General features: G+C 65.9%; 1 protein-coding gene across 14 annotated transcripts in view; it reads left to right on the top strand.

Moving 5' to 3' along the window:
* The first annotated feature begins 317 nt into the window (after positions 1-317).
* COL7A1 (collagen type VII alpha 1 chain) overlaps positions 318-20,322 on the top strand; it is a 31,084-nt gene continuing 11,079 nt past the window's right edge. For 13 of the 14 annotated variants that reach the window (XR_008747329.1, XR_008747328.1, XR_008747327.1 and 10 more), the window contains exons 1-80: positions 318-440; positions 1,445-1,535; positions 1,641-1,821; positions 1,898-2,057; positions 2,155-2,248; positions 2,334-2,492; positions 2,706-2,869; positions 2,968-3,097; positions 3,190-3,312; positions 3,889-4,038; positions 4,748-4,867; positions 4,984-5,130; positions 5,339-5,455; positions 5,531-5,680; positions 5,886-6,014; positions 6,103-6,249; positions 6,413-6,538; positions 6,610-6,753; positions 6,836-6,961; positions 7,035-7,181; positions 7,258-7,386; positions 7,469-7,615; positions 7,794-7,913; positions 8,000-8,146; positions 8,224-8,360; positions 8,440-8,566; positions 8,646-8,789; positions 8,861-9,021; positions 9,126-9,167; positions 9,325-9,351; positions 9,466-9,510; positions 9,695-9,787; positions 10,116-10,187; positions 10,504-10,539; positions 10,615-10,668; positions 10,899-10,967; positions 11,060-11,173; positions 11,489-11,515; positions 11,650-11,703; positions 11,816-11,878; positions 11,991-12,050; positions 12,201-12,236; positions 12,356-12,400; positions 12,776-12,811; positions 12,932-12,976; positions 13,099-13,134; positions 13,215-13,241; positions 13,342-13,374; positions 13,575-13,646; positions 13,748-13,807; positions 13,946-13,981; positions 14,189-14,269; positions 14,412-14,447; positions 14,519-14,563; positions 14,662-14,733; positions 14,909-14,953; positions 15,060-15,086; positions 15,169-15,210; positions 15,863-15,943; positions 16,087-16,122; positions 16,223-16,258; positions 16,344-16,424; positions 16,621-16,656; positions 16,886-16,957; positions 17,159-17,203; positions 17,396-17,431; positions 17,568-17,603; positions 17,713-17,817; positions 17,972-18,007; positions 18,095-18,130; positions 18,294-18,341; positions 18,466-18,501; positions 18,667-18,798; positions 18,955-19,164; positions 19,244-19,279; positions 19,450-19,494; positions 19,665-19,736; positions 19,885-19,929; positions 20,092-20,154; positions 20,237-20,281. Coding sequence is in view for 10 of the 14 variants with exons in the window: in XM_055804679.1 (XP_055660654.1) it covers positions 1,454-1,535; positions 1,641-1,821; positions 1,898-2,057; positions 2,155-2,248; positions 2,334-2,492; positions 2,706-2,869; positions 2,968-3,097; positions 3,190-3,312; positions 3,889-4,038; positions 4,748-4,867; positions 4,984-5,130; positions 5,339-5,455; positions 5,531-5,680; positions 5,886-6,014; positions 6,103-6,249; positions 6,413-6,538; positions 6,610-6,753; positions 6,836-6,961; positions 7,035-7,181; positions 7,258-7,386; positions 7,469-7,615; positions 7,794-7,913; positions 8,000-8,146; positions 8,224-8,360; positions 8,440-8,566; positions 8,646-8,789; positions 8,861-9,021; positions 9,126-9,167; positions 9,325-9,351; positions 9,466-9,510; positions 9,695-9,787; positions 10,116-10,187; positions 10,504-10,539; positions 10,615-10,668; positions 10,899-10,967; positions 11,060-11,173; positions 11,489-11,515; positions 11,650-11,703; positions 11,816-11,878; positions 11,991-12,050; positions 12,201-12,236; positions 12,356-12,400; positions 12,776-12,811; positions 12,932-12,976; positions 13,099-13,134; positions 13,215-13,241; positions 13,342-13,374; positions 13,575-13,646; positions 13,748-13,807; positions 13,946-13,981; positions 14,189-14,269; positions 14,412-14,447; positions 14,519-14,563; positions 14,662-14,733; positions 14,909-14,953; positions 15,060-15,086; positions 15,169-15,210; positions 15,863-15,943; positions 16,087-16,122; positions 16,223-16,258; positions 16,344-16,424; positions 16,621-16,656; positions 16,886-16,957; positions 17,159-17,203; positions 17,396-17,431; positions 17,568-17,603; positions 17,713-17,817; positions 17,972-18,007; positions 18,095-18,130; positions 18,294-18,341; positions 18,466-18,501; positions 18,667-18,798; positions 18,955-19,164; positions 19,244-19,279; positions 19,450-19,494; positions 19,665-19,736; positions 19,885-19,929; positions 20,092-20,154; positions 20,237-20,281 (6,606 nt within the window). In the remaining 4 variants the exon portion in view is untranslated. The remainder of the gene's footprint in view (positions 441-1,444; positions 1,536-1,640; positions 1,822-1,897; positions 2,058-2,154; positions 2,249-2,333; positions 2,493-2,705; positions 2,870-2,967; positions 3,098-3,189; positions 3,313-3,888; positions 4,039-4,747; positions 4,868-4,983; positions 5,131-5,338; positions 5,456-5,530; positions 5,681-5,885; positions 6,015-6,102; positions 6,250-6,412; positions 6,539-6,609; positions 6,754-6,835; positions 6,962-7,034; positions 7,182-7,257; positions 7,387-7,468; positions 7,616-7,793; positions 7,914-7,999; positions 8,147-8,223; positions 8,361-8,439; positions 8,567-8,645; positions 8,790-8,860; positions 9,022-9,125; positions 9,168-9,324; positions 9,352-9,465; positions 9,511-9,694; positions 9,788-10,115; positions 10,188-10,503; positions 10,540-10,614; positions 10,669-10,898; positions 10,968-11,059; positions 11,174-11,488; positions 11,516-11,649; positions 11,704-11,815; positions 11,879-11,990; positions 12,051-12,200; positions 12,237-12,355; positions 12,401-12,775; positions 12,812-12,931; positions 12,977-13,098; positions 13,135-13,214; positions 13,242-13,341; positions 13,375-13,574; positions 13,647-13,747; positions 13,808-13,945; positions 13,982-14,188; positions 14,270-14,411; positions 14,448-14,518; positions 14,564-14,661; positions 14,734-14,908; positions 14,954-15,059; positions 15,087-15,168; positions 15,211-15,862; positions 15,944-16,086; positions 16,123-16,222; positions 16,259-16,343; positions 16,425-16,620; positions 16,657-16,885; positions 16,958-17,158; positions 17,204-17,395; positions 17,432-17,567; positions 17,604-17,712; positions 17,818-17,971; positions 18,008-18,094; positions 18,131-18,293; positions 18,342-18,465; positions 18,502-18,666; positions 18,799-18,954; positions 19,165-19,243; positions 19,280-19,449; positions 19,495-19,664; positions 19,737-19,884; positions 19,930-20,091; positions 20,155-20,236; positions 20,282-20,322) is intronic. The other variant, XM_055804673.1, reaches the window with a different exon arrangement.

Here is a 20,322-nt window from a genome sequence, read left to right as displayed (position 1 = left end):
TGCCCACTCAGCCCCACACCGAGGTCACACTGGGCAAGCCCAGCAGAAACCCTGGCCGGGGGTCCAACCCCCCCCTGCTCCATCCCCACCTCGGTGCCCTCCTGCCCCTGCCCAGGGCGCAGCCGGCGGCGGAGCCAGGGCTGGTGCTTTGGGGGGGAACAGCCCGAAAAGCCACTTTCCCCCCATCCCCGGGGAGCGGGTGGGAAAAGCCCTTTCTGGGGGGCCGGGCTGGGCGGGGGCCGCGGTGCTCCCGCTCCCCCCCCCGGCACCGCGCTCCGGGCCGCCCTCAATAAAGGGGCGGGAGCACCGGGGGCCGCTCCGCGCCGGCACCGCCTGCGCCCGGCTCGGCACGGCACGGCCCGGCACGGAGCGGCACGGAGCGGCACGGCACGGAGCGGGGCGGCACGGCCCGGCACGGCGCGGCCCCGCGGGGTTCCCGGGTGAGTGCGGGCGGTGGCGGGGGGCCGGCTGCGGGCGCGGGCCGCTGCGGAGCAGGACCGAGCCCCCCGCACGGGCACCCGTGGGCGCTCACCCGCCCTCCCGCGCCGGGGCGGCCGTGGGGGCTCGCACCTCCTGCGTGCAGCCGGGCTGGGCTGAGACCCAGCGCGGCCATCACCGCGGTGTCAGGCTGGGTGACCCCGCAGGCGTGTGCGTGGGCAGCGGCGGGGCGTGAGGGCTCACGGGCAGGGCTCACCCACCCTGGTTCCCCTGGAGCACCCCGCTTTGGCCACCCATCCCGGGGTGGTGGGGAGCCCCTGCAGGCTGGGGCGGCAGTGGGCAGGAGCGGGCAGGGTGGGCTGCTGCCGGTGCCGAGGCGTGGGGCGGGCGGGCGGGCAGGCAGCGCCAAGGGCTTGTGGAGGCAGAGCCCGCGCACACCCTGCAGCCGGGGCTGGCAGCCTCCCCTGGCCTGGGCACGGCTCCCCCGGGCGTCAGGCAGCAAGCGGGGCCGCGGGCCAGGCCTGGCCAGGCTGAGCCGGAGGGCTGGAGCGGGGCCAGGTACCGGCCGGCATGGGGCACGCACGCGACCGTCCTCCTGTACCCTGTGCCACCGCCAGCCCGTGCCCTGCCACGGGGCAGCTGCCGGCACCGCTCCCACCTGGCCGGACGCTGGCCAGCCGCTGCCCACCCGCCACTTTTTGGTGAGCCAGCAGACCTGGCCCGCTGGGTAGGGCACTGGGTGCTGCCGGCTGCTCCTCTGGCGTGGGGGACACGTGGCAGCGTGGCTGGGCACAGCCCTGCTGCTCCCCGCCCCGGCTCAAAGTGAGGACTCTTCCCTGCGCCGTGGGGTGCCGGCAGCCGTGCCCAGGGCAGTGCTGGCACCGTGCCCTCCCGAGGCTGCCAGGTGTCCTGGCACGGCACGGTGCTGGGACATCCTGGACCCAGCCACTCTGCCACCGCTGCCCTCAGAGGTGTGAGGCTGTAGTGGTAGCATCCTCTCCCACAGGCTCCCACGATGAGTGGCTGGCTCCTGCTCCTCGCCATGCTCCCTGTGCTCCTGGCCCCCCCGGCCGCCATGGCGCAGAAGAGGAGCCAAGGTGGGTGCTGAGCACTGGGTGTACATGATGGGTGGGGTGAGAGGGCCCAAGCACCACTGTGCCATGGAGCCAGTCTGTGCCCTGAGCACCATCGCTGCCCCGCAGCAGTGTGCGAGGATGTGCTGGAGGCCGACATCGCCTTCCTGGTGGACGGCTCATCCAGCATCGGCAGGAACAACTTCCGCGCCATCCGCACCTTCATGGACGACCTGGTGGGGCCCTTCGTGCAGGTGGTGGGTGAGAAGGCGGTGCGCTTCGCCGTGGTGCAGTACAGTGATGAGCCGCGGTGAGCCCCGGGGAGAGGGCATGCAGGGCAGCGGGCAGCAGGGCTGGGAGGTGACACAGCCCCGCACACCCCCCAGGGTGGAGTTCCCCTTCTCCCAGCACACCGATGGCACAAGCGTCCGGAGGGCCATCCAGCAGCTCAGCTACAAGGGTGGCAACACACGGACTGGCGCTGGCTTCCGTTACATCGCTGACAACTTCTTTGGCCCCTCGCAGCTCCGTCCCGGGGTCCCGCAGGTACATGCAGGGCAGTGGCCCTAGGGACACCCAGAGTGTGATGTGGTGAGTCCGCAGGCCCTGGTCTGGGTCTCATGGCTCTGTCTTGGCCCCGCAGATCTGCATCCTCATCACAGATGGCAAATCCCAGGATGATGCTGAGGGGCCAGCAGCAAAGCTGAAGAGCCAGGGCATCAAGGTCTTTGCCGTGGGTGAGCAAGGCTTCAGAGCTAGGCAAGGGGGTTTCCCGCCGGGTTCAGGGTCCCTGCCCTGACCCATCATCTCCATCCCTGCTAGGGGTCAAGAACGCCGACCACAAGGAGCTTATCCGTGTGGCCTCAACACCCACTGAAGCCTTCTTCTTCTACGTTGGTGACTTCAAGCTGCTGGGGACGCTGGTGCCACTGATGACACGCAGGGTGTGCACAAGCGCTGGGGGGACCCTGCGCATGCTGGGTATGAGCCCCCATCCTCCTCCCTGTGGGGTGCAGCTGCCAGCAGTACTGGCTGCCAGGCTGTGCTCACCCTGGTTGCACCCTTAGCACCCATCCTCCCCAAAATGCCCTCCTGGCCACCCTGTCCCACTGGGCACGTGGCTGTGCCACCCTGGCAAGCTCTCCCCACTGCCCGATGCACCCTGGAGACTATGGCCCCTGCGCTCCCCTGCAGATGGACCGAGCCACACTGGTCCCTCCAACCTGGAGATCCTGGAGCGCGGCCTCGACCAGCTGCAGATCCGCTGGACGGCAGCCAGCGGCCCCGTCACAGGCTACCGGGTTCAGCGTGTGCCACTGACGGGGCTGGGGCAGCCCATCGTGGCGGAGAGGCAGGAGGTGAGTGCTCCCACCTGCCTGCTCAGAGTCCCTGGAGATCCCCGGTGGCTCCATGTGTGGCCTGGGGATGGTGAGGGGATAACGCAGTCCCTGCCCAGGTGAGACTGGGACCACGGGAGACGAGCACTGTACTGCGGGGGCTGCGCATGGGGACGGAGTACCTGGTCACTGTCACTGCCCAGTACGCCAACAGCATCGGCGAGTCAGTATCCAGCCGAGCACGTACCCGTGAGTGTCCATGCCCACAGGGACACGGGCAGGTGTCGGGGGTCTGCGGCACACGGGACTAGGGGCTCATCCGTGGCTCTGTGTGCCCCTAGAGAGCCGTGCTGGCTCCCTGCTGGATTTCCGTGTGGTGGAGACCGGACCAACCTTCCTGCGTGTAGCCTGGCAGCCTGGCCCTGAGCCCCCCCAGGGCTACGGCCTCAGCTACGCTGTGCAAGGTGAGGGGACGGTCCCTATGAGGGGACAGTGCACAGCTCGGTGGGCCGGGCAGGACATGGCAGAGGGTGTGCATGCGTGGGGGTTGATGCAGGGGGTGCATGCCTGCCTTCACCACAGCGGCCAGCACTTGCGTACGGGCTGTGGGGCACCCGTGCGTGCAGAGGCGTGGAGGTGGCGTGTGTGTTCCTACACCCAGAGGCTTTGGTGCGCAAGGCTTGGGGCATGTGCTTGGGTGTGCACAATGCCTGGGGGCCTGGTGTGTGCCCCAGCCTGGAGCTCGGAGCATGGGTATACGTGTGCCCCCATGATTGCTGCGCATGGGGGGCAGGCGGCAGACCCCCGTCCCAGCCATGCGCTGGGCTGGAGCTGCACACCTGGCAGCCCCTCCTTGGCCCCGGGCACTCCGGTGGGTGCCCTCATCCTGGCCGACATCCCAGCCTCTCCCCATGCTCCCCACCCCTGGCACGGCCTGGCATCCCTGGGGCAGGGTGCCGTCCCACAGACACCCCTTCCCTGCCAGGCCCGGTGCATGCTGTGCCCCTGTGCCCACCTGCACCCCCCCGCCTCCCCTCCAGGAGCAGCCCAGGGTGAGGAGAAGAGCCTGGGAGCCAGCACACAGTCAGCCACGCTCAGCAACCTGCGCCCCGACACTGAGTATGTGGTAATGCTCCGACCCCGCTATGCACAGCAGCCCACCGTCCCCGCCACGCTCACTGCCCGGACACGTAAGCACCGCGCCTTGCCCTGGGCCCAGCCAGGGATGCAGACAGGTTCCCAGCACAGGGATGCCCCTGCAGTCACGATGCCCTATGGGGAGGGGGCTGCCTGGCCCATTGCTGCCTGGAGGATCCCAACAGGGATGCAGGCAAGCATGACTACAGGGTGATGCTGTGTGCTCCCGGGGGAACACAGTACTGTGCACTCTCAAGCTCCTTCACAGCCGTCTGGGAATGTTTCCACCAGAGCTTTCCCCACGTGATGTAAAAATGTCAACTGAAAAAATGCGGGGTTTTGTTTTTTATAAATTGAAGCACTGCGCTCTTCAGGAGGAAAGTGCGGTTTCCACCAGGAAAGAGTGTGGTGGAAAGCATCGCTGGGCAGGAGCGGGGGTGAGGCCCCAGGGCAACACCTTTGCAAGCCTCAAATTTTGGCAAACCAATTCCTTCAGCTGCCCCAGGCAGCCTTAACCCACAGAAAGTATTTAAGGCATTAAGAGGAAGGTGTTTGAGCTCCAGTTTGCTGGAGCTGGGGTGCTCTGAAGGAGCTGTGTGGGTGTGGGCTGCACTCGGTGACTTCAGTGCAGTTCAGCATCCATGAGCAGGGGCAAGGGGGCTTCTTACTCCTGGAGCAGGTGGGTTTGCAGGTGAAGGTGCTTCCCCCTGCCTCCTGCTCCACTGTCATGTAGGGGATGCGACAGGCACCTCTTGCCCACAGGGCGCCTGGTGGGCATGCAGCACTTGGCTGTCCACAACGTCTCAGCGCAGAGCATGCTGCTGGCCTGGCAGCCCGTTGGCGGTGCCACCGGCTACCGGCTCTCCTGGGCAACCCTCACAGGTAGGTGCCTGTCCCAGAGCTTGTGGCCCTTCTGGTGGCACCAGGGAGGAGAGACGTGGGGGTGGTGGCACCCATTGCCTGGACCCCCCATGGGACTGCTGTGCCGGCTCTCACAGGGCAGGACAGGCATAGGGTGGACCTGGATTCTGGGCGGACGTCACACGCGCTGGGGGGGCTGCAGCCCAACACTGACTACGTGGTGACGGTGGCCCCACTTTTTGGGCAGCTGGAGGGGCCCACAGCCACTGTGCGGCAGAGGACGGGTAGGTGACGGGTACAGGTGGTGCCATCCTGCCTCTGGCTTTACTTACGCTGCCATTACCATGGGATGGGATGGCAGCCATCCCCTGTGGCCCCACACCATGGTGATGCTCCCTACCCTGCCATGTGCGGGGGCTGGGGACATGCTATGGTGGGTGGCTGGTGGCAGAGTGTCACAGGATAGCCTGGCCCACGGGATCCCTCTTGCAGAAGTGGGCACAGAGCAGACACTGCGGACCAACATCCTGGGCCCCACGTCCATCCAGGTGCTCTGGACCAGTGCCCATGATGCCCGTGGCTACCGCCTGGAGTGGAAGAGAGCCACAGGTGGGATCAGGGTGCCCAGTCACCCTTGTGGACCCCCTATGCCAGCAGCCAGCAGTGACCTTCCCCTCCCCACAGGACTGGAGCCCCCCAGGACGGTGTCCCTCCCCAGCAGCACCAACACCTACCAGCTGACGGGGCTGCAGCCAGGCACTGAGTACCGCATCACCCTCTACACCCTCTATGATGGTGGTGAGGTGGCCACCCCCGTCACCACCTTCCAGACAGGTGAGTGACTACTGTGGGTCCATGGGTTGTCCCCCACCCTCCCGAGCCACTGGGATGGAGGAACATCTCACGTGGCATTGCTCAGCCTGGGGACCCCTTTGGTTGTGAGCCCCTCCTGGTCTCTGGTCACTGCCGAGGGTGAGGATGGGAGATGTGCTGTCTGGGCTGTGCAGCTCCAGCTGTGCCTCACCGTGTCCCCTTGCAGGTGTGGAGGCACCTGTGGGTGCCGTGTCGGACCTGCGGCTGGTTGAGGAGTCGGGCAGGTGGGTGCGACTGGGCTGGACTGGTGTTCCTGGTGCCACGGAGTACAAAGTGGTTGTGCGCAACAGCCAGGGTGAGTCTGTGGACAGGGGTGGGGACAGCACCCAAGGGACCCTGGCTGGCTGGCGCTGAGGGTCCTGTGGCTGCCCTGCTCCTGGCAGATGGCACGGAGAGGACAAAGCGTGTCCCAGGCAGCCAGACAGGGCTGGAGCTGGGTGACCTCCAGGAGGGCATCGCCTACCTGGTGCGTGTCTCAGCACTGGTGGGCAGCCGTGAGGGCAGCGCCGCCACGCTCACCGTCCGCCTCAGTAAGTCCACATCAGGGTTTGGTGCTGTGAGTCCCGGTACTGTGTTTTCTCCCCCGGCATGCATTTGCCACCTATCCCCCTGCAAGCGCTCAAGGTGCCAGGGTGGCCGAGGGCCCCCCCTGGGCCCCCCAAGGTGACGCCATGGTGCCGTGGGGTGGTGCAGAATACCCAGCTGTGGGCAGCATCTCGGAGCTGCGTGTGATGGAGGCCGGGCCCAGCCAGCTGCGGGTCACCTGGCGAGGGCTACCAGGTGCCAGCGGTTACCTGCTGACGTGGCGAGGCAGTGACGGTGAGCATGAGGACCGTGGGGTGCTGCAGTAGAGGTGCTGGAGCCCTTCCCATCCTGGCCGTTTCTCCTAGGTCTGGATCAATCCCGCTTTCTCCCTGCCGACCCCACCACCTTCACCATCGAGGGGCTGCATGCTGGCATTGTCTACACTGTTGGTGTCACAGCTATTGTGGATGGCCGTGAGGGCAACCCTGTCACTGCCACGGGGCGGATAGGTGCGGTGTCCCCCCACCTGTCAGTGCTGGCTGGTGCCGCTTGCTGTGAGCCCAGGTGACAGGGGTCCTCTTGGTGTCACAGCACCTGAGCAGGTGGGGACAGTGTCTCAACTGGAGGTGCAGGCATCCAGGAGCAATGTTGCCCGTGTCACCTGGGTTGGTGTGCCAGGAGCCACTGCCTACCGCGTGGTGTGGAGCCGCAGGGACGGTACTGTGGGACAGCATCAGGGGTGGGCTGCGAGGGCAGCAGGGTGGGGGCCTGACACTGCGGTCATTGGCAGGGGGCTCGGAGACCAGCCGGCGGGTTCCCGGCCACATCAGCTCTTTTGACATCCCTGACCTGGAGGGAGGTGTCTCCTACACTGTGAAGGTGACAGCGCTCGTAGGCAACCGTGAGGGAAACCCTGTCTCCATCATCGTCACCACCCGTGAGTGCTGGGGTGGGGGGCAGCATCCAGGGTGGCACCAGGCACCCTGCCCCTAATGCCTGTCCCTGCCCCGCAGCGGAGGCAGCCCCACTGCCCCCTGTCAGCAGCTTCCAGGTGATGGAGGCCTCGGAGCACCGCCTGCGCCTGGCCTGGGTGCCAGTGGCCAGCAGCGCCGGGTACCGCCTTGTCTGGCGCCTGGCTGAGGGTACGTGTGGCCGGCTGGCACCCCTGCCTCCCCCGCAGCCCCCGCGTCACACCCCCTCACCTCTCTCTGCCCCCCTGCACAGGGGGGCCCCAGCGCAGCCAGCAGCTCCCGGCCACCACCAGCTCCTACGACCTGGGCGGGCTGGAGCCAGGCCGGCGCTACCACATCAGCATCACCAGCCTGGGCAGTGGCCGGGAGAGCGAGCCAGCCACCATCACTGCTGTCACCAGTAAGGAACTGCATGGAGCTAAGGGGACGCTGGACCCCTGATGTGGGGCTGGAGCCCAGAGGGGCATCCAGGGACCGGGCTGTCCCAGCCTTAGGTTGGGGAGGGTGGTGGGTGGGGAGCTGGGGGGGGGTGGTGGCTGTCCCATGGGGCCAGGACACCCTTTCCTCTTCCTTGGCAGCTGCCCGGGGCCATGTCACCAACCTGCGGGTGACAGAGGTACAGAGGGACTCAGTGACACTCACCTGGACCCCAATTCCTGGCGCCTCTGGCTACATCCTTTCCTGGAGCCCCCCCACAGGTGAGACGGGTGGGTGGCCCCGGGATAGGGGGCAGCATCCCTGCAGGGTCTCAGTGTCCCCCCTGACTCTGTCCCCTGGGTGGCAGCTGGTGGGGAGACAGGGCAGACGCTGTCTGGTGCTGCCAGCTCCCAGCAGGTTTCTGGGCTGCGCCTGGGCCAGCGCTACACCTTCACCCTTCGTCCGCTCCTGGGGAGCGCACCGGGCGCCGAGACATCTGTCACCGAGCGCACAGGTATGGTGGGGTCACTACAGGGATGGACTGGGCTTATCTCTGCTCTGGTGGCAGCTTCACCCCTTCCCTGCCTGTAGTTTGCAGGGATGCCCGTGGTGACATTGTCTTCCTGGTGCACGGCACCCGTGACAGCTCCTCCGGTGCCGATGCTGTGCGCACCCTCCTCTCCAACACGGTGTCTGCCCTGGGGCGCCTGGGCCCTGAGGGCACCCAGGTAGGGGGCTGCTGCATGGGCAGGGGGCCTGGGTGTGCGGGCAGGCAGTGGTACCCACTGCTCCCCTGCACCCTTGCAGGTGGCTCTGGCCACGTACAGCTACCGCAGCCTGCCCTGGCTGCTCCTCAACCGCTCCAGTGACCTGCCTGCTGTGCTGGAGCAGATCCGCACCATGCGCTACGAGGAGCCCAGCGGCAATGCCATCGGTGAGGTGCGGCACTGGAAGCCAGGGTAGTGGTCGGTAGGATCCTGCTGACTGTTCTCTTCCTCCTTCTCCCTCCCTAGGGGCAGCCATCACCTTTGCCAGGACCTACCTGCTGAGCCCGGGTGCAGGGCGCCGGTCCAGTGTGCCAGCGGTGCTGGTGGTCCTGGCTGATGGCCCTTCTGGGGACGATGCCATTGCTGCAGCCAGGGACGTCAAGGCTGGTGGTGAGGATGGATAGAGTCCTAACAGGGCGTGCAGGGAGTTCTGCGGGGTGCTGAGGGTGCTCTTGGTTCAGGAGTCCGGGTGCTGGCGGTGGGCTTGGAGGGGTCAGACCGAGAGCAGCTCCGGCGCATGGTCACTGGTGAGGACCCGCGCTACATCTACAGTGATGGTGGTGCCCTGGCAGAGCTGGAGGGAGAGCTCACCGACGACCTCTGCACCATCATCTCCACCAGGGTAAGGGGCCAGGGTGCCCCAGGGGGCATGAGGGGGAGCAGCCTCATGGGGGTCAGGAGCTTCTCCTGCTCCTGGGTTCATATGGGCTTCTCTTGTCTTGCCAGCCGGAGCCCCAGCCGAAGCCCTGCACAGTGCAGTGCCCCAAGGTGAGCATCGCCACGCTGTGCCGTGCTGCGCCATGCCGTGCTGCAGCACAGGGGCTCAGCATAGATCAGGGTCCCCCCAGCTTGTTGATGACAGCAGCGCAGTAGGGAGCCGAGCATGGGGGTGCAGCCCTAACCCCTTCCCTCTGTCTCCTTGCAGGGCGAGAAGGGAGACCGCGGCGAGGCAGTGAGTGCTTTGGCATCCCCCCCCCAGCTGGTGGCACGGGGTGGGGGCTGCCTTCCCCAAACCCTGCTGATGCTAGCCTGCGGGGGATGCTCACGGCTGACTTTGTCTCTGCAGGGACCACAAGGACGCACGGGGCCACCAGGCCCCCCTGGCGAGCCGGTAATACCCTGATGGGGGGGGAAATGGGGGCAGTTCCCTGGTGGGGGGCAGCAACAAGGTCCCTGGGTTCCCTTGTCCTGCCGGCAGGTGGGTGCGGTGCAGGGACCTATCCAGCCCTTGCTACAGGGATGGATGGGACCATCCCTTAGCCACCACCCGCCTGTCCTCTCTGCTGTCCTTCCAGGGCCGCCACGGGCTGCCTGGCCCTCCAGGACCCCGGGGGCCACAGGGTCTGCCGGGAGAGAGTGTCGAGCGGCCGGGCAAGAAGGGGGACAGGGTAAGTAACTCCAAGCCCCTCACCCAGGCACCCCAGGATCCCCAGGCATAGTGATCTGGCCCCACAGGGCCTCTCTCTGCCTCTCGTCCCTCCCTTCTCCTTCTCGTCCAGGCTGGAGGAGGGATCCCCTTGGAGACCCCTGGTCCAGCCCCACACTGCTCCCTCACACTCCGGCTCAGCACACAGGGGAAAGGCACCCTGGGACCTGGCTCAGCCATGGGGCTGTTCTGGGCTCCCAGTGCTGGGACCAGCACTGCCTGGGGCACTGCGGGGGTCTGGCAGTGCCAGGGTCCACCAGGTGCTGGTATGATGCTCTTCCCTCCTGCAGGGGTTCCCCGGAGCTGATGGGACACCAGGAAGCCCTGGCCGCCCTGGGAACCCTGGATCACCTGGGCAGCCGGTGAGTGGGGATGTTCCTTGGTTTTGCTGCTCCCGGAGCCTACCCTTTCCCTGTGTCGGTGTGGCTCTGTAGCTGGCAAGGTCACTGCTGTCCCCTGTGTGTGTGTCCCAGGCCAAGTGTACTGGGCAGGGACTGTCAATCCCTGCTTTGGCTGGAGCCCCATCCCATCCCCATCCCATCCCCATCCCATCCCCATCCCATCCCCATCCCATCCCCATCCCATCCCCATCCCATCCCATCCCATCCCATCCCATCCCATCCTCACTCCCTTGGCTGGCAGGGATACACACTCACATCCTGAGCTGTTGTTTTCCAGGGTACCCAGGGCATCCCTGGCCCCCGAGGGGATCCTGTGAGTATGGCCCCAGCCCTCCCCAGCCCTGCTCCCTGTACACACCCCCTCCTCACTCTTAGCTTTCCTTCCCAGGGGGCACGGGGGCCAATGGGGCTTTCTGGCCCGAAGGGGAACAAAGGCGAGCCGGTAGGTGATGGGCGTGGGGCTGCCCTGTGGGGGTCCCTGGGGAGCAGCGGGGACCCTGATGGGCATACCTCAGCCCCTGGCATCTCCTGGTCCTTGGTGTCTGGGTGACCTCGGAGTCTCCCCATCTACCTGATGGGCTCCTGGCCTTGTGGCACTCTGGCCCCCATCCTGCACGGGGCACACAACAGGGCACATGGGGACACTGATTTTTCCTCTACCTCCTTGTGCAGGGAGAGCCCAGGGTGATTGTGGATGGAGCACAGGGACTGCCAGGCCAGAAAGGGGAGCCGGGCACACCGGTAGGTGTGTGGGTGGTGATGCCAAAGGATCTCTGCCAGCACTGCCAGGCCGTGCTGCAGCCCCAGCTTAACAGAGCATCTCTGTCCTCTAGGGCAGCCCTGGCCCCCCTGGGAGCCCCGGCCCACAGGGGCCCTTTGGTGATCCAGGTCCCCCCGGTCTGCTTGGACCCATGGGGCCACCAGGACCTCCGGGAGAGTTTGTGAAGGTACATCCCCTGCAGGTGCTGTGTGGGGACAGCTGGGGGGACGTGTGGACAGATGGATGGAGGAACAGCCAGCAACCTGAAGCTGCTCCCTCGTGCACTCCTCCTGGTCTCACTCGTGGGCTGTGCCCCCACCAGCTGTGCCCACGCACACTTACATATGCATGAGCTGGTGCTGGGCAGTGTGGGGAGAGACGCATGGCTTGCATGTACCCCAATACCACTGATGATGGGCTCTGTTCAGCATGTTCCCCGCCTGTTCACGGGGGCATAGGAAGAGCCCAAACCTGCCCTTACTTGCTTTTTTTGCCCTTGCAGGGCGAGAAGGGTGACCGAGGAGAAAGGGTGAGTGGCTCTGCATTTCCCTGGTTCTGCCCTCCTGGATTGAGGTCCCTGAGGGCTCTGCAGCCCCTCCAGGGTGCTGGGAAGGACTGAGCTCCCTGGGGCTATCACGCAGGAGCTGATGCCTGTCTCTGCAGGGCCCCCCTGGACTTGTGGATGGGGCAGTGCCTCGAGGGGAACCCGGCCCTCCGGTGAGTTGGGCCCCCAGGCCAGCAGGGATGGCAGAGGGGAGCAGGGCCATGGCAGCCATGTATCCCTGGGGATGAGCTGCATCACCAGGGGCTAAGCTGTGCTCTCTTGCAGGGCCTGCCTGGGGACCCTGGGCCCCGGGGACCTGCTGGGTCCCCTGGCCTGAAGGGAGAGAAGGTAAGAGGATGGTGGAGATGCTCTGTCCTGGGGCTTGGACCCCACACCGCTCTCCAGTGGGGGTGCCAATCCCCATCTCACGGGCATGGCTGTTGCCTTTCCTAATCCCTAGGGTGATGGCAAAGAAGGTTTCCCAGGGCCACCTGGCCGCCCTGGGGACCCAGGAGACCGGGTGAGTTTCCCGAGAGAAGGTAAGGCGGGCTAGAGCTGGCCTCACCAGCAAGCCAAGCCCGGACGGCACCCTGGAGGACTCCTGCTCCAGACAGCCTGGGCATTGACCCTGCCACGCTGGAGGTGACATCTTCTCCATCTTCCTTTGCAGGGCCCTCGGGGACCACCAGGGGAGCAGGGCAGGAAGGTGAGTGGTGCGGGGACTGAAGGGGTGCTCTCGCCTTGCCTTCAGCGGGTTCTGTGCCAGGACCTGCGCCATTCCCTGCAGGTCCTGCTGCCCCTGACCCCGTATTCCTCCTGTGCCAGGGAGACCGTGGGGCGCCGGGTGAGCTGGGAGAGACGGGCGAGAAGGTGAGACAGTGCTGGAGTGAGACTGTGCCATTTGGCAGCATCGGCGGGTCCTGATGTTCCTGTGGCCCTGGTTAAGGCTGCACTGACCCTCAAATAAAAAAGCCTAATCCATTGTAAATATGCAGAAGACACTCAGTTCTATTACCACCCACTGCTTGTTACTTTCATTCAGTTTTTAAGGAGTCCGCCTCTGAGGTATGGTCTCTAATCACAATTACAGCGCTGGCTGTGCCTGGGGGTTGCTGTCAGACCCCAGTGATTTTGGATGGGATTCGGGGCTGGGCCCAGAGGGCTCTGAGGCGGTGCGTGGGGTGGGGGCAGTGTGGCGTGGCGGGAGGAAGGCTCCCTGAAACCCTCCTCTGCTTTGTTCTGCAGGGGGACCGCGGCGTGCCAGGCCCCGAGGGAGAGAAGGTAGGTGGGCTGAGGTGGCTGCAGCCACACCGGGGTGATGCCTGTCCTGCCCTGCAGCAGCTGCCCTGCCATGGGGTGGGAGGATGCCCCTGACACCTTCCTCTTCCTCCCCTCCTCTAGGGTGAGACAGGAGCCCCAGGGCGCCCAGGGCCATCTGGCAGAGAGGTGAGTTGGGGTAGCAGCTGTGGTGATGAAGACCCAGCACCCTGGGAGTGGGGGGGCTGCCATGCCCTGGGTGCGCATCCCCAGGCACCACCAGCCCCCTGAGGTCTCTTCTTTCACCACAGGGAGGTCCAGGACCAGCCGGCCCCCGGGGGGAGAAGGTGAGGGCAAAGCGGGGCCCTAGCAGGGTGGCAAGGGGCTGTTGGGGAAAGGGCTGGCAATGACACCTGTCTCTCTGCAGGGCGATCCAGGACCACCTGGCAAGCCGGTAAGTGATGCTGCCTGGCAGGTCCCCCTCTGCCTGTCCCAGCTCTGAGACAGGGATCCGTGGGCAGTGCCCAGCATGGTCCCCTCTGCTTCTCCCCCAGGCTCCCAGTGTGGCCGGTGTTGGAGGAGAGAAGGTAACCCTGCCCCAGCTGTGCCCCCCAGCCCTGTGCTGGTGCTCCCTGGGCATGGCTGTGGGCTGGGGAGGGGGTTTGCACAGCTGGCCATCAACACGAGGGGATGCCCATGCTGGTCCCTCAGCCTGGCTGTCTGCAGCTGTAGTGGGAGGAAGGGGGGTGGTTTGTGGGGGCTGACAGTGCCATTTCATCCGCTCCAGGGTGACAGAGGCTTCCCAGGACCAGAAGGACCTCCTGGCCCGAAGGGCGAGTCAGGAGATAAAGGCGCCCGTGTGAGTACTGCCTGGGACAGGGGGCACAGGGGGCACAGCACAGACAGCCTGGGCTCACAGTGCCTACGCTGTTGCTCCAAGCTGCATCCCTTCATGTCTAGGGTGCCCCTGGCCTGAGCATCCCAGGGCCGGCTGGCCCCAAAGGCGAGCAGGGTGATCGGGTGAGTCTGGGTGCACCCCAGGGGCTGGGGCTGGCTGGGCTCTGCCCACAGAGGCACTGGTTCACAGCCCCAGTCACTCCCCGGGCACGGGGCCGCCCCAGTCCCTGGTGACACGTGCTCTCCCTCTCCAACAACCAGGGTATCGTTGGCCTCACGGGCAGGAGCGGCCCAAAGGTAACGTCGCTGCAGGAGGCATTGCCCCTCCATCCATCTGTCCGTCCATCCATCCACCCACTGGGCTCTGGAGGGGCAATCCCTGCAGGCTGTGCCATGATGCTGCTCCAGGGAGTGGAGGGTGCCGTGCTGAGCCCCTTCTCCCCTTGGCAGTCCCCACACTCCCCCCACACTGTCTTAACCCATTGCCCTTTTTTCCCTGCCCAGGGCGATCCAGGGGAGCCAGGAGAGAAGGGTGAGCCGGGCCGAGCAGGCGCCCCAGGGCAGACCGGGCTGCGTGGCAAGGAGGTAGCGTGGGTCAAGGGGGCAGTGGGACAGGGGGCTGTGGGGCACCGTGGCCTTGAGGAGGTGGGGGATGGCAGGGAGCAGGGGGATGCTGGTGACTTGTGCTTTTCTCCTCCTGGCTGGTGCCCACTGACCTGTGCTGCAGGGAGAGCGTGGAGAGAAGGGTGATGAAGGCACCCCGGTAAGTGAGGACCCCCCAGGACCACTGCCCCCCTCCCCACTGCCCCCCACTCACCCCCTCTCTCCCTACAGGGTGAAGCGGGTCTGCCTGGCAAACCTGGAGACAGGGGCCCCCGGGTAAGTGCGAGGCTGGCGGGCACCCCGGGGCAGGCAAGATGCCCAGTGGCTGCCAGGTGGCTCCCGCCAACGCACGCCCTCCTCTGCCCTCCACCCAGGGCCTCCCTGGCTACCGCGGCCCCCCAGGGGAGAAGGGGGACTCAGGGGACCCAGGTCCCGAAGGCAGGAATGTGAGTACCACTTTGTGTGTGCCCACCACCCTGTGGGCACCCACCACCCCATGCACCTCATTGCCCCACACCCACCCTTTTACCCTTTTCCAGGGGTACCCTCCACCCCACAGGACCTCCCATCCCATGGGACCCCCATTCCCTCCTCCCCTCACCCTATCCTTCTTTGCTGCAGGGCAGCCCTGGAGCACCAGGGAGCAAAGGTGACCGTGGGGAGCCGGTGAGTGACGCAGGGCCGTGTGCCTGGTCCCCATCCCAGAGCCAGCCCTGCCCTCCCTGGAGCCACACCAGCTCCCCTTAACCTGCTTCCCTTGCCCTTCTTTCAGGGGCCTGCCGGACCCCCAGGACGAACTGTAAGCCCTGCCCCCACCCCTCTCCCTGCCCAGGGGCTGGTGCCTGCCCCCATGTGCTCTGATACCTCTCTCTGCCCCACAGGTTGATGTGGGGCTCGGTGGAGTAGGGGAGAAGGGTGAGAAGGTAACAAGTGGGTCCCCGGGAATGCTGGTGGTGGGGTGCCCTGTGCTGTCCCCGCTGGGCTCTGCCTGTGCACTGGGATCCTGGTGGCACCAAGCCCTCCCTGCCCAAAACAGCCCCTGCCATGCGGAGCTGATGCACCACAGCTGAGAGGCATGTGGGATCCGGGGCAACATAGGCTGATGCTCCTGCCCAGTGCTGGGAGGAGGGTGCCAGGGCAGGAGGGCCCTGTAGGGCTGAGTTCCTCGAAGGAGCCAGCATGCTTATGGCTCCTCAGCCCCACAGGGATCCCACGGCAGTACCCCACGCTCTAGGTGTTCTGCTTTTATAAGCCAGCTCAAGTTCAGGGCAGCTTTGGCCATGGGCTGTGCTCTGTGCTGGATGGAATCATGGTCCCCAGCCGTGGCTCAGCTGGCTCCTGGCTCAGCAGCACTGCTCATTGCATTTCTTCTGAAACCAATATCTGGCCACCCGGGAGCTGCATCGAGCCCAGCAACCTCTATTTTTCAGCCCGTGCCTGTATTTTGAGACCTTTGCTATTATCCCGCCCTTAAACCACACAGCATAAGCAGAGGTGCTCAGCATGGGCTCTGGCACAGGCGTTTGCGCGGGCGGCGGGGCAGTATCCTCTAACTGCCGTGCCCTTCCCTGGCAGGGGGACCCTGGGGACCCTGGTGAGGATGGTGCAAAGGGTGCCCGGGGCGATGCCGGCTCCCCTGGCCTGCCTGGAGAGAGGGTAAGTGCTGGGGCTTCGGTGCGGGAGGCAGTGGGACAGCAAGACGGGTGATGTTCTGCGGGAGAGCTGGGGGTCCTGGTGAGCACCCAGGATCCCCTCCTTTCCCTCCATGCCCCACTGCTAAGTGTGTGTCTCTCTTGCAGGGTGTGGAGGGTCCTCGTGGCCCCCCCGGTGCACGGGTGAGTGCCCCATCCCCACGGGGGTCTGAGTCGGGGGGTCCGTGCCCTCCTCAGCTCCCGTTCAGGGCGGACAATGCTTACTCCTGTTCCCACCCTGCAGGGTGACCCCGGGGACCGAGGCCTGCCAGGAGAGAAGGTGAGGGGGCTGGGGGCTGGAAGCTGCCCCATGGCACCCCTGTCCTGCCCCATGGCTTCAGCCCTCCTGCCCTGCTGTCTTACAGGGGGACCGTGGCCCACCAGGGCTGGATGGCCGCAACGGGCTGGAAGGCAAACTTGGTCCCCCAGGCCCTGCTGGGCTGCGGGTGAGCGTGGTCCAGGGCAGGGGGCACGGCTGCCCCCGGGCACTGTGGGTGGGGGGCTGTGGGACAGAGGGGCAATGGGACAGGAGGAGCCACACACCCCCCCCCCCGGACACTCTCTGCCCCAGGCTGGGGATGCTCGTAGGGGGCCTTTGGCGAGGTGGGGGTGTCCCTGCCCTCACCTCCTCCTTGTCTGCAGGGGGACCCGGGGAAGCAGGGGGACCCCGGCCGGGACGTAAGTACCTGCAGAGAGGGCGAGTTTGGGTTGTGGTCCCTCTGGGGCCATCATCCTTGCAAGGGACAGATGTCCTGTCCCATGCTCCTTGGTCTGGGGCAGCGCAGTGGGACTGTCTCCTGTCCCCAGCAGGGTGCCACCGTTCCAGCCATGCTCCCTCCTCCCAGAGCTGGCTGGGGATGGTGGGTGCCCTGCTGCCCTGTGCTTCTCCTGTCTCCTTTCCTCGCAGGGGCTGCCTGGGCTGCGTGGGGAACAGGGACTGCCTGGCCCCGTGGGTCCCCTGGGACCACCTGGCATCCCCGTAAGTACCAGCCGCCCTGGGGACACACCCTGCTCTGTGCCCGCTGCAGTCGGTCCCAGCTGGGTCTGCCTACCGGGGCTTGCCCTATGCCCAGCTCCCCTTCCCTGCACCCTGGGGCCGTGATGGGTGCCCAGGGACCCCTGGCTGCTGGGGCCGGGGGGAGAGCTGGGGGTCTCTCTCACTGCCTCTTCTTCCTCCCAGGGCAAACCTGGCGATGACGGCAAACCCGGCATCAGCGGCAAGAACGTGAGTAGGGGGAGCGGGGCTTGGCTTTGGGGCTCACCTGGGGTCCTGAGGGCCAGTGATCCCAGTACAACATAAAGGCGAGAGGGGGAGCTCCCATGCTCTGAGCTGTACACCCGGTGCCAGTCCCTGTCCCATGTGGTGCCTGTGCTGGGGTGGTTGACCCAGGCAATGACTGGCAGCCTGTGTCCCCAGGGAGAAGACGGGATGCCGGGAGAGGATGGGAGAAAGGTAAGGAGCCAAGCCCTGGGTGGTCTCTGCGTGGTCCCCACATGCCTGGTGGCTCCTCCCTGCCTGGGTCCAGGAGCATTATTTTGGGGCATGCGGATGGGGCAGCATCCCTCTAACTCTATTCCCACCTGGTTAGGGAGACAAAGGTGACACAGGACCTCCTGGCAGAGAGGTGAGTACCTCCCCACAGAGGAGGTGGTGATGGGGGTGCTGGGTACGTGCCCCCACCTGGGACAGACCTGGGCACCCAGGTCCTGGGGGTGATACTGCTTTCTCGGCAGGGCCACAGTGGCGTCAAGGGCGAGCAGGGGGACAGAGGTCTGCCAGGCCCCCTTGGCCCCCCCGGCCTCCCCGGCATCCCAGGCCAGGTCGGCCCCCCAGGCCAGGTATGTAGTCCTTGAGCCCACAGTGCCACCCAGCACCAGACCCTGGAGTATGGGCTGCTGTGGGGCAGGCAAGACCCCTGCCCACAGCTCCCTTGGGGCATTGCCCTGTGTCCGTGGGTTCTGGGTGCTATTGTGTCCCCTCTACATCTTCCAGGGCTTGCCAGGGCTCCGTGGGGTGGCTGGACCAAAGGTAGGTGTGCTCATGCCCCTGAGCCTTCCTTGCAAGGCAAAGGTCTGGGGGACCCTGTGCCACCTTGGCGTCTTTGCTGTGTTTCAGGGGGACCCGGGGGAGCCTGGACTGCAAGGGGAGCCAGTGAGTACCCAGCACTTTGCCTGACAAGCTGCAAGCACCCCAGGGTGGTGGCAACCACAGCCTGCCCGGGCAGCACCAGCAGTGTTAACTCTCAAACCTACTGCTCTCCTCGCGTACTGCACCTCTGTACATCTTTTCATTCCCTTTTTCTCTGCAAACCTAGGGGCGACCTGGCAACCCTGGAGCACGTGGAGACCCTGGGGCTGCAGTGGTGAGTGCATCTCGACCTGCTGGGCTGGGATGTCAGCTCTGCCTGGGGAATGGAGGACCCTCCACAGCCCCTATGATGGGCACAGGCCAACACTCACTTTGTTTTTAATATCTTTTTATTGCAGAACATTGAACGTAGCCTGGAAGCACTTGGCATCAAGGTATGTAGTCCATGGCTGTCATGCTGGGGGCTGTTCCTGCCCACATGGCAGCAGGAGGGGGGGGGTGTGGGAGGTGGTAGGAGACCACCCAGGATGAGTTGTTGGGGCCATGGGGTGCTGCCACATCTGGGTTGCACTGACCCCATGACTTTTCCTCCCTCCCAGATTTCATCCCTGAAGGAGCTCACAGGTGCCTACGACGGGAGCTCGGACTCATTTCTGCCGGTGTCGGAGCGGCTGCGGGGCCAGAAGGGCAGCCGGGGGGAGCCGGGAGAGAGGGGGCCTCCAGGTCGAGAGGTGAGTGGAGCCAGGCTCAATGCCATGCCCCAACATGCTGCCCCACTACCCAGTCTGGTTGGGGGGGCCATACAGCCGGCTCAACCCTGGGATGCTCCAGAAGGACTGACCCCCGCCGCATGGCTGGCTCTGGCAGCACGGTGTTATGTTTTGCAGGGCTCCTTAGGCTTCCCCGGTGAGCGAGGACCCAAAGGTGACAAGGGGGACCCCGGTGCCCCTGGCCCCCAGGGCCCCACGGGCCGTGCTGTGGGCGAGCGGGGTCCTGAGGGGCCACCCGGGCAGCCGGGGGAGCCTGGCAAGCCAGGCATCCCTGGGGTGCCGGGCCGGGCTGGGGAGCTGGGGGAGGCCGGGCGGCCCGGAGAGAAGGTGAGTGGGGCAAGGGCTGTGGGACCTGGTGCCGGGGCTTGGGGACAGCCCCGTGATGGCTACCACATTGTTTTCCCAGGGCGACCGGGGCGAAAAGGGTGACCGGGGCGAGCAGGTGAGCCAGAATGGGGACACAGTCCCCTCTGTCCCCCAAATGCTGTGCACCTCCTGGGGGGATGGGGGGCTCTCCTGGGGGCAGGAGGATGCCCTATATGGGCCAGGATTGGCCATAGCAGGATAACTCTGCCCAGTTTGATGCTCAGCCTATTTTTCTCCCCCTTCTAGGGCAGGGAAGGCTTGCCTGGCCCCCCAGGGCCCCCAGGGCCCAAGGTAGGTGATGGCTGCTGCTGGGGACCATCCCCAAGGGGTGCGAGCCTGCACCTCTGGGGATGGATGGCCACGTCCAGACCCCTGGCACAGGGGCCTGGGGAGGGCTGTGCCCCTGGGGGGACCTTACTGAGATCCCCTGGGTGCTGGCCCTGACGGTGCCCTGCCCGCAGGCAGACGTGGTGGAGGGCAGCCTGATGGGTTTACCGGGTGAGCGTGGCCCCACCGGACCCAAGGGAGCGAAGGTGCGTGGTCAGGCAGAAGGGAATGGGGCGACCAAGCCAACCAGGCTGGGACAAATGATGAGCTGGGCAGGGACTGAGGGCTGTGGTGGGGCAAGCATCCCCAGAGGGGCAGCAGCGGCTGATGGCATCTGTCTTCTCTGTGACACAGGGCGAGCCAGGAGCCGAGGGTGAGCGCGGACCCAAAGGAGATAAGGTCTGTGGTTTTAAGTCTCCTGCTGCCAACAGGGCAGCCCCATGGAGTGAAGCCCTGGGCAGGGGCACCGTGGGGGCACCCCTCTTTGAGTGTCAGCAGGCCCTGGGTGGGGACAGAAAGGTCCCTGCCTGTTCCACAACCCTGCACCTGTCCCCTCTGCAGGGTGAGGGTGGCCCACGAGGCGAGCGAGGGGAGCCCGGCGAGAAGGGCAGGGATGGTGCCCCGGTGAGTACCGCAATGTCCCCCCACCCCTTGCTGACCCTGGACCCCTGCCTGGCACTGACCCCGTCTGCATCTCTTGCTCCAGGGTCTCCTGGGTGAGAGAGGGCTGGCTGGCCCCGAGGGGAAGCCGGTGAGTGGGGACAGGATGGGGAGGATGTGGGATGGGACAGG

The sequence above is a fragment of the Falco peregrinus genome, chromosome 5 (assembly GCF_023634155.1).
Source record: "Falco peregrinus isolate bFalPer1 chromosome 5, bFalPer1.pri, whole genome shotgun sequence".
NCBI lineage: Eukaryota > Metazoa > Chordata > Aves > Falconiformes > Falconidae > Falco > Falco peregrinus.
Note: the sequence above shows the minus strand (reverse complement) of the source record. Positions and strands in the feature narration are given on the sequence as shown.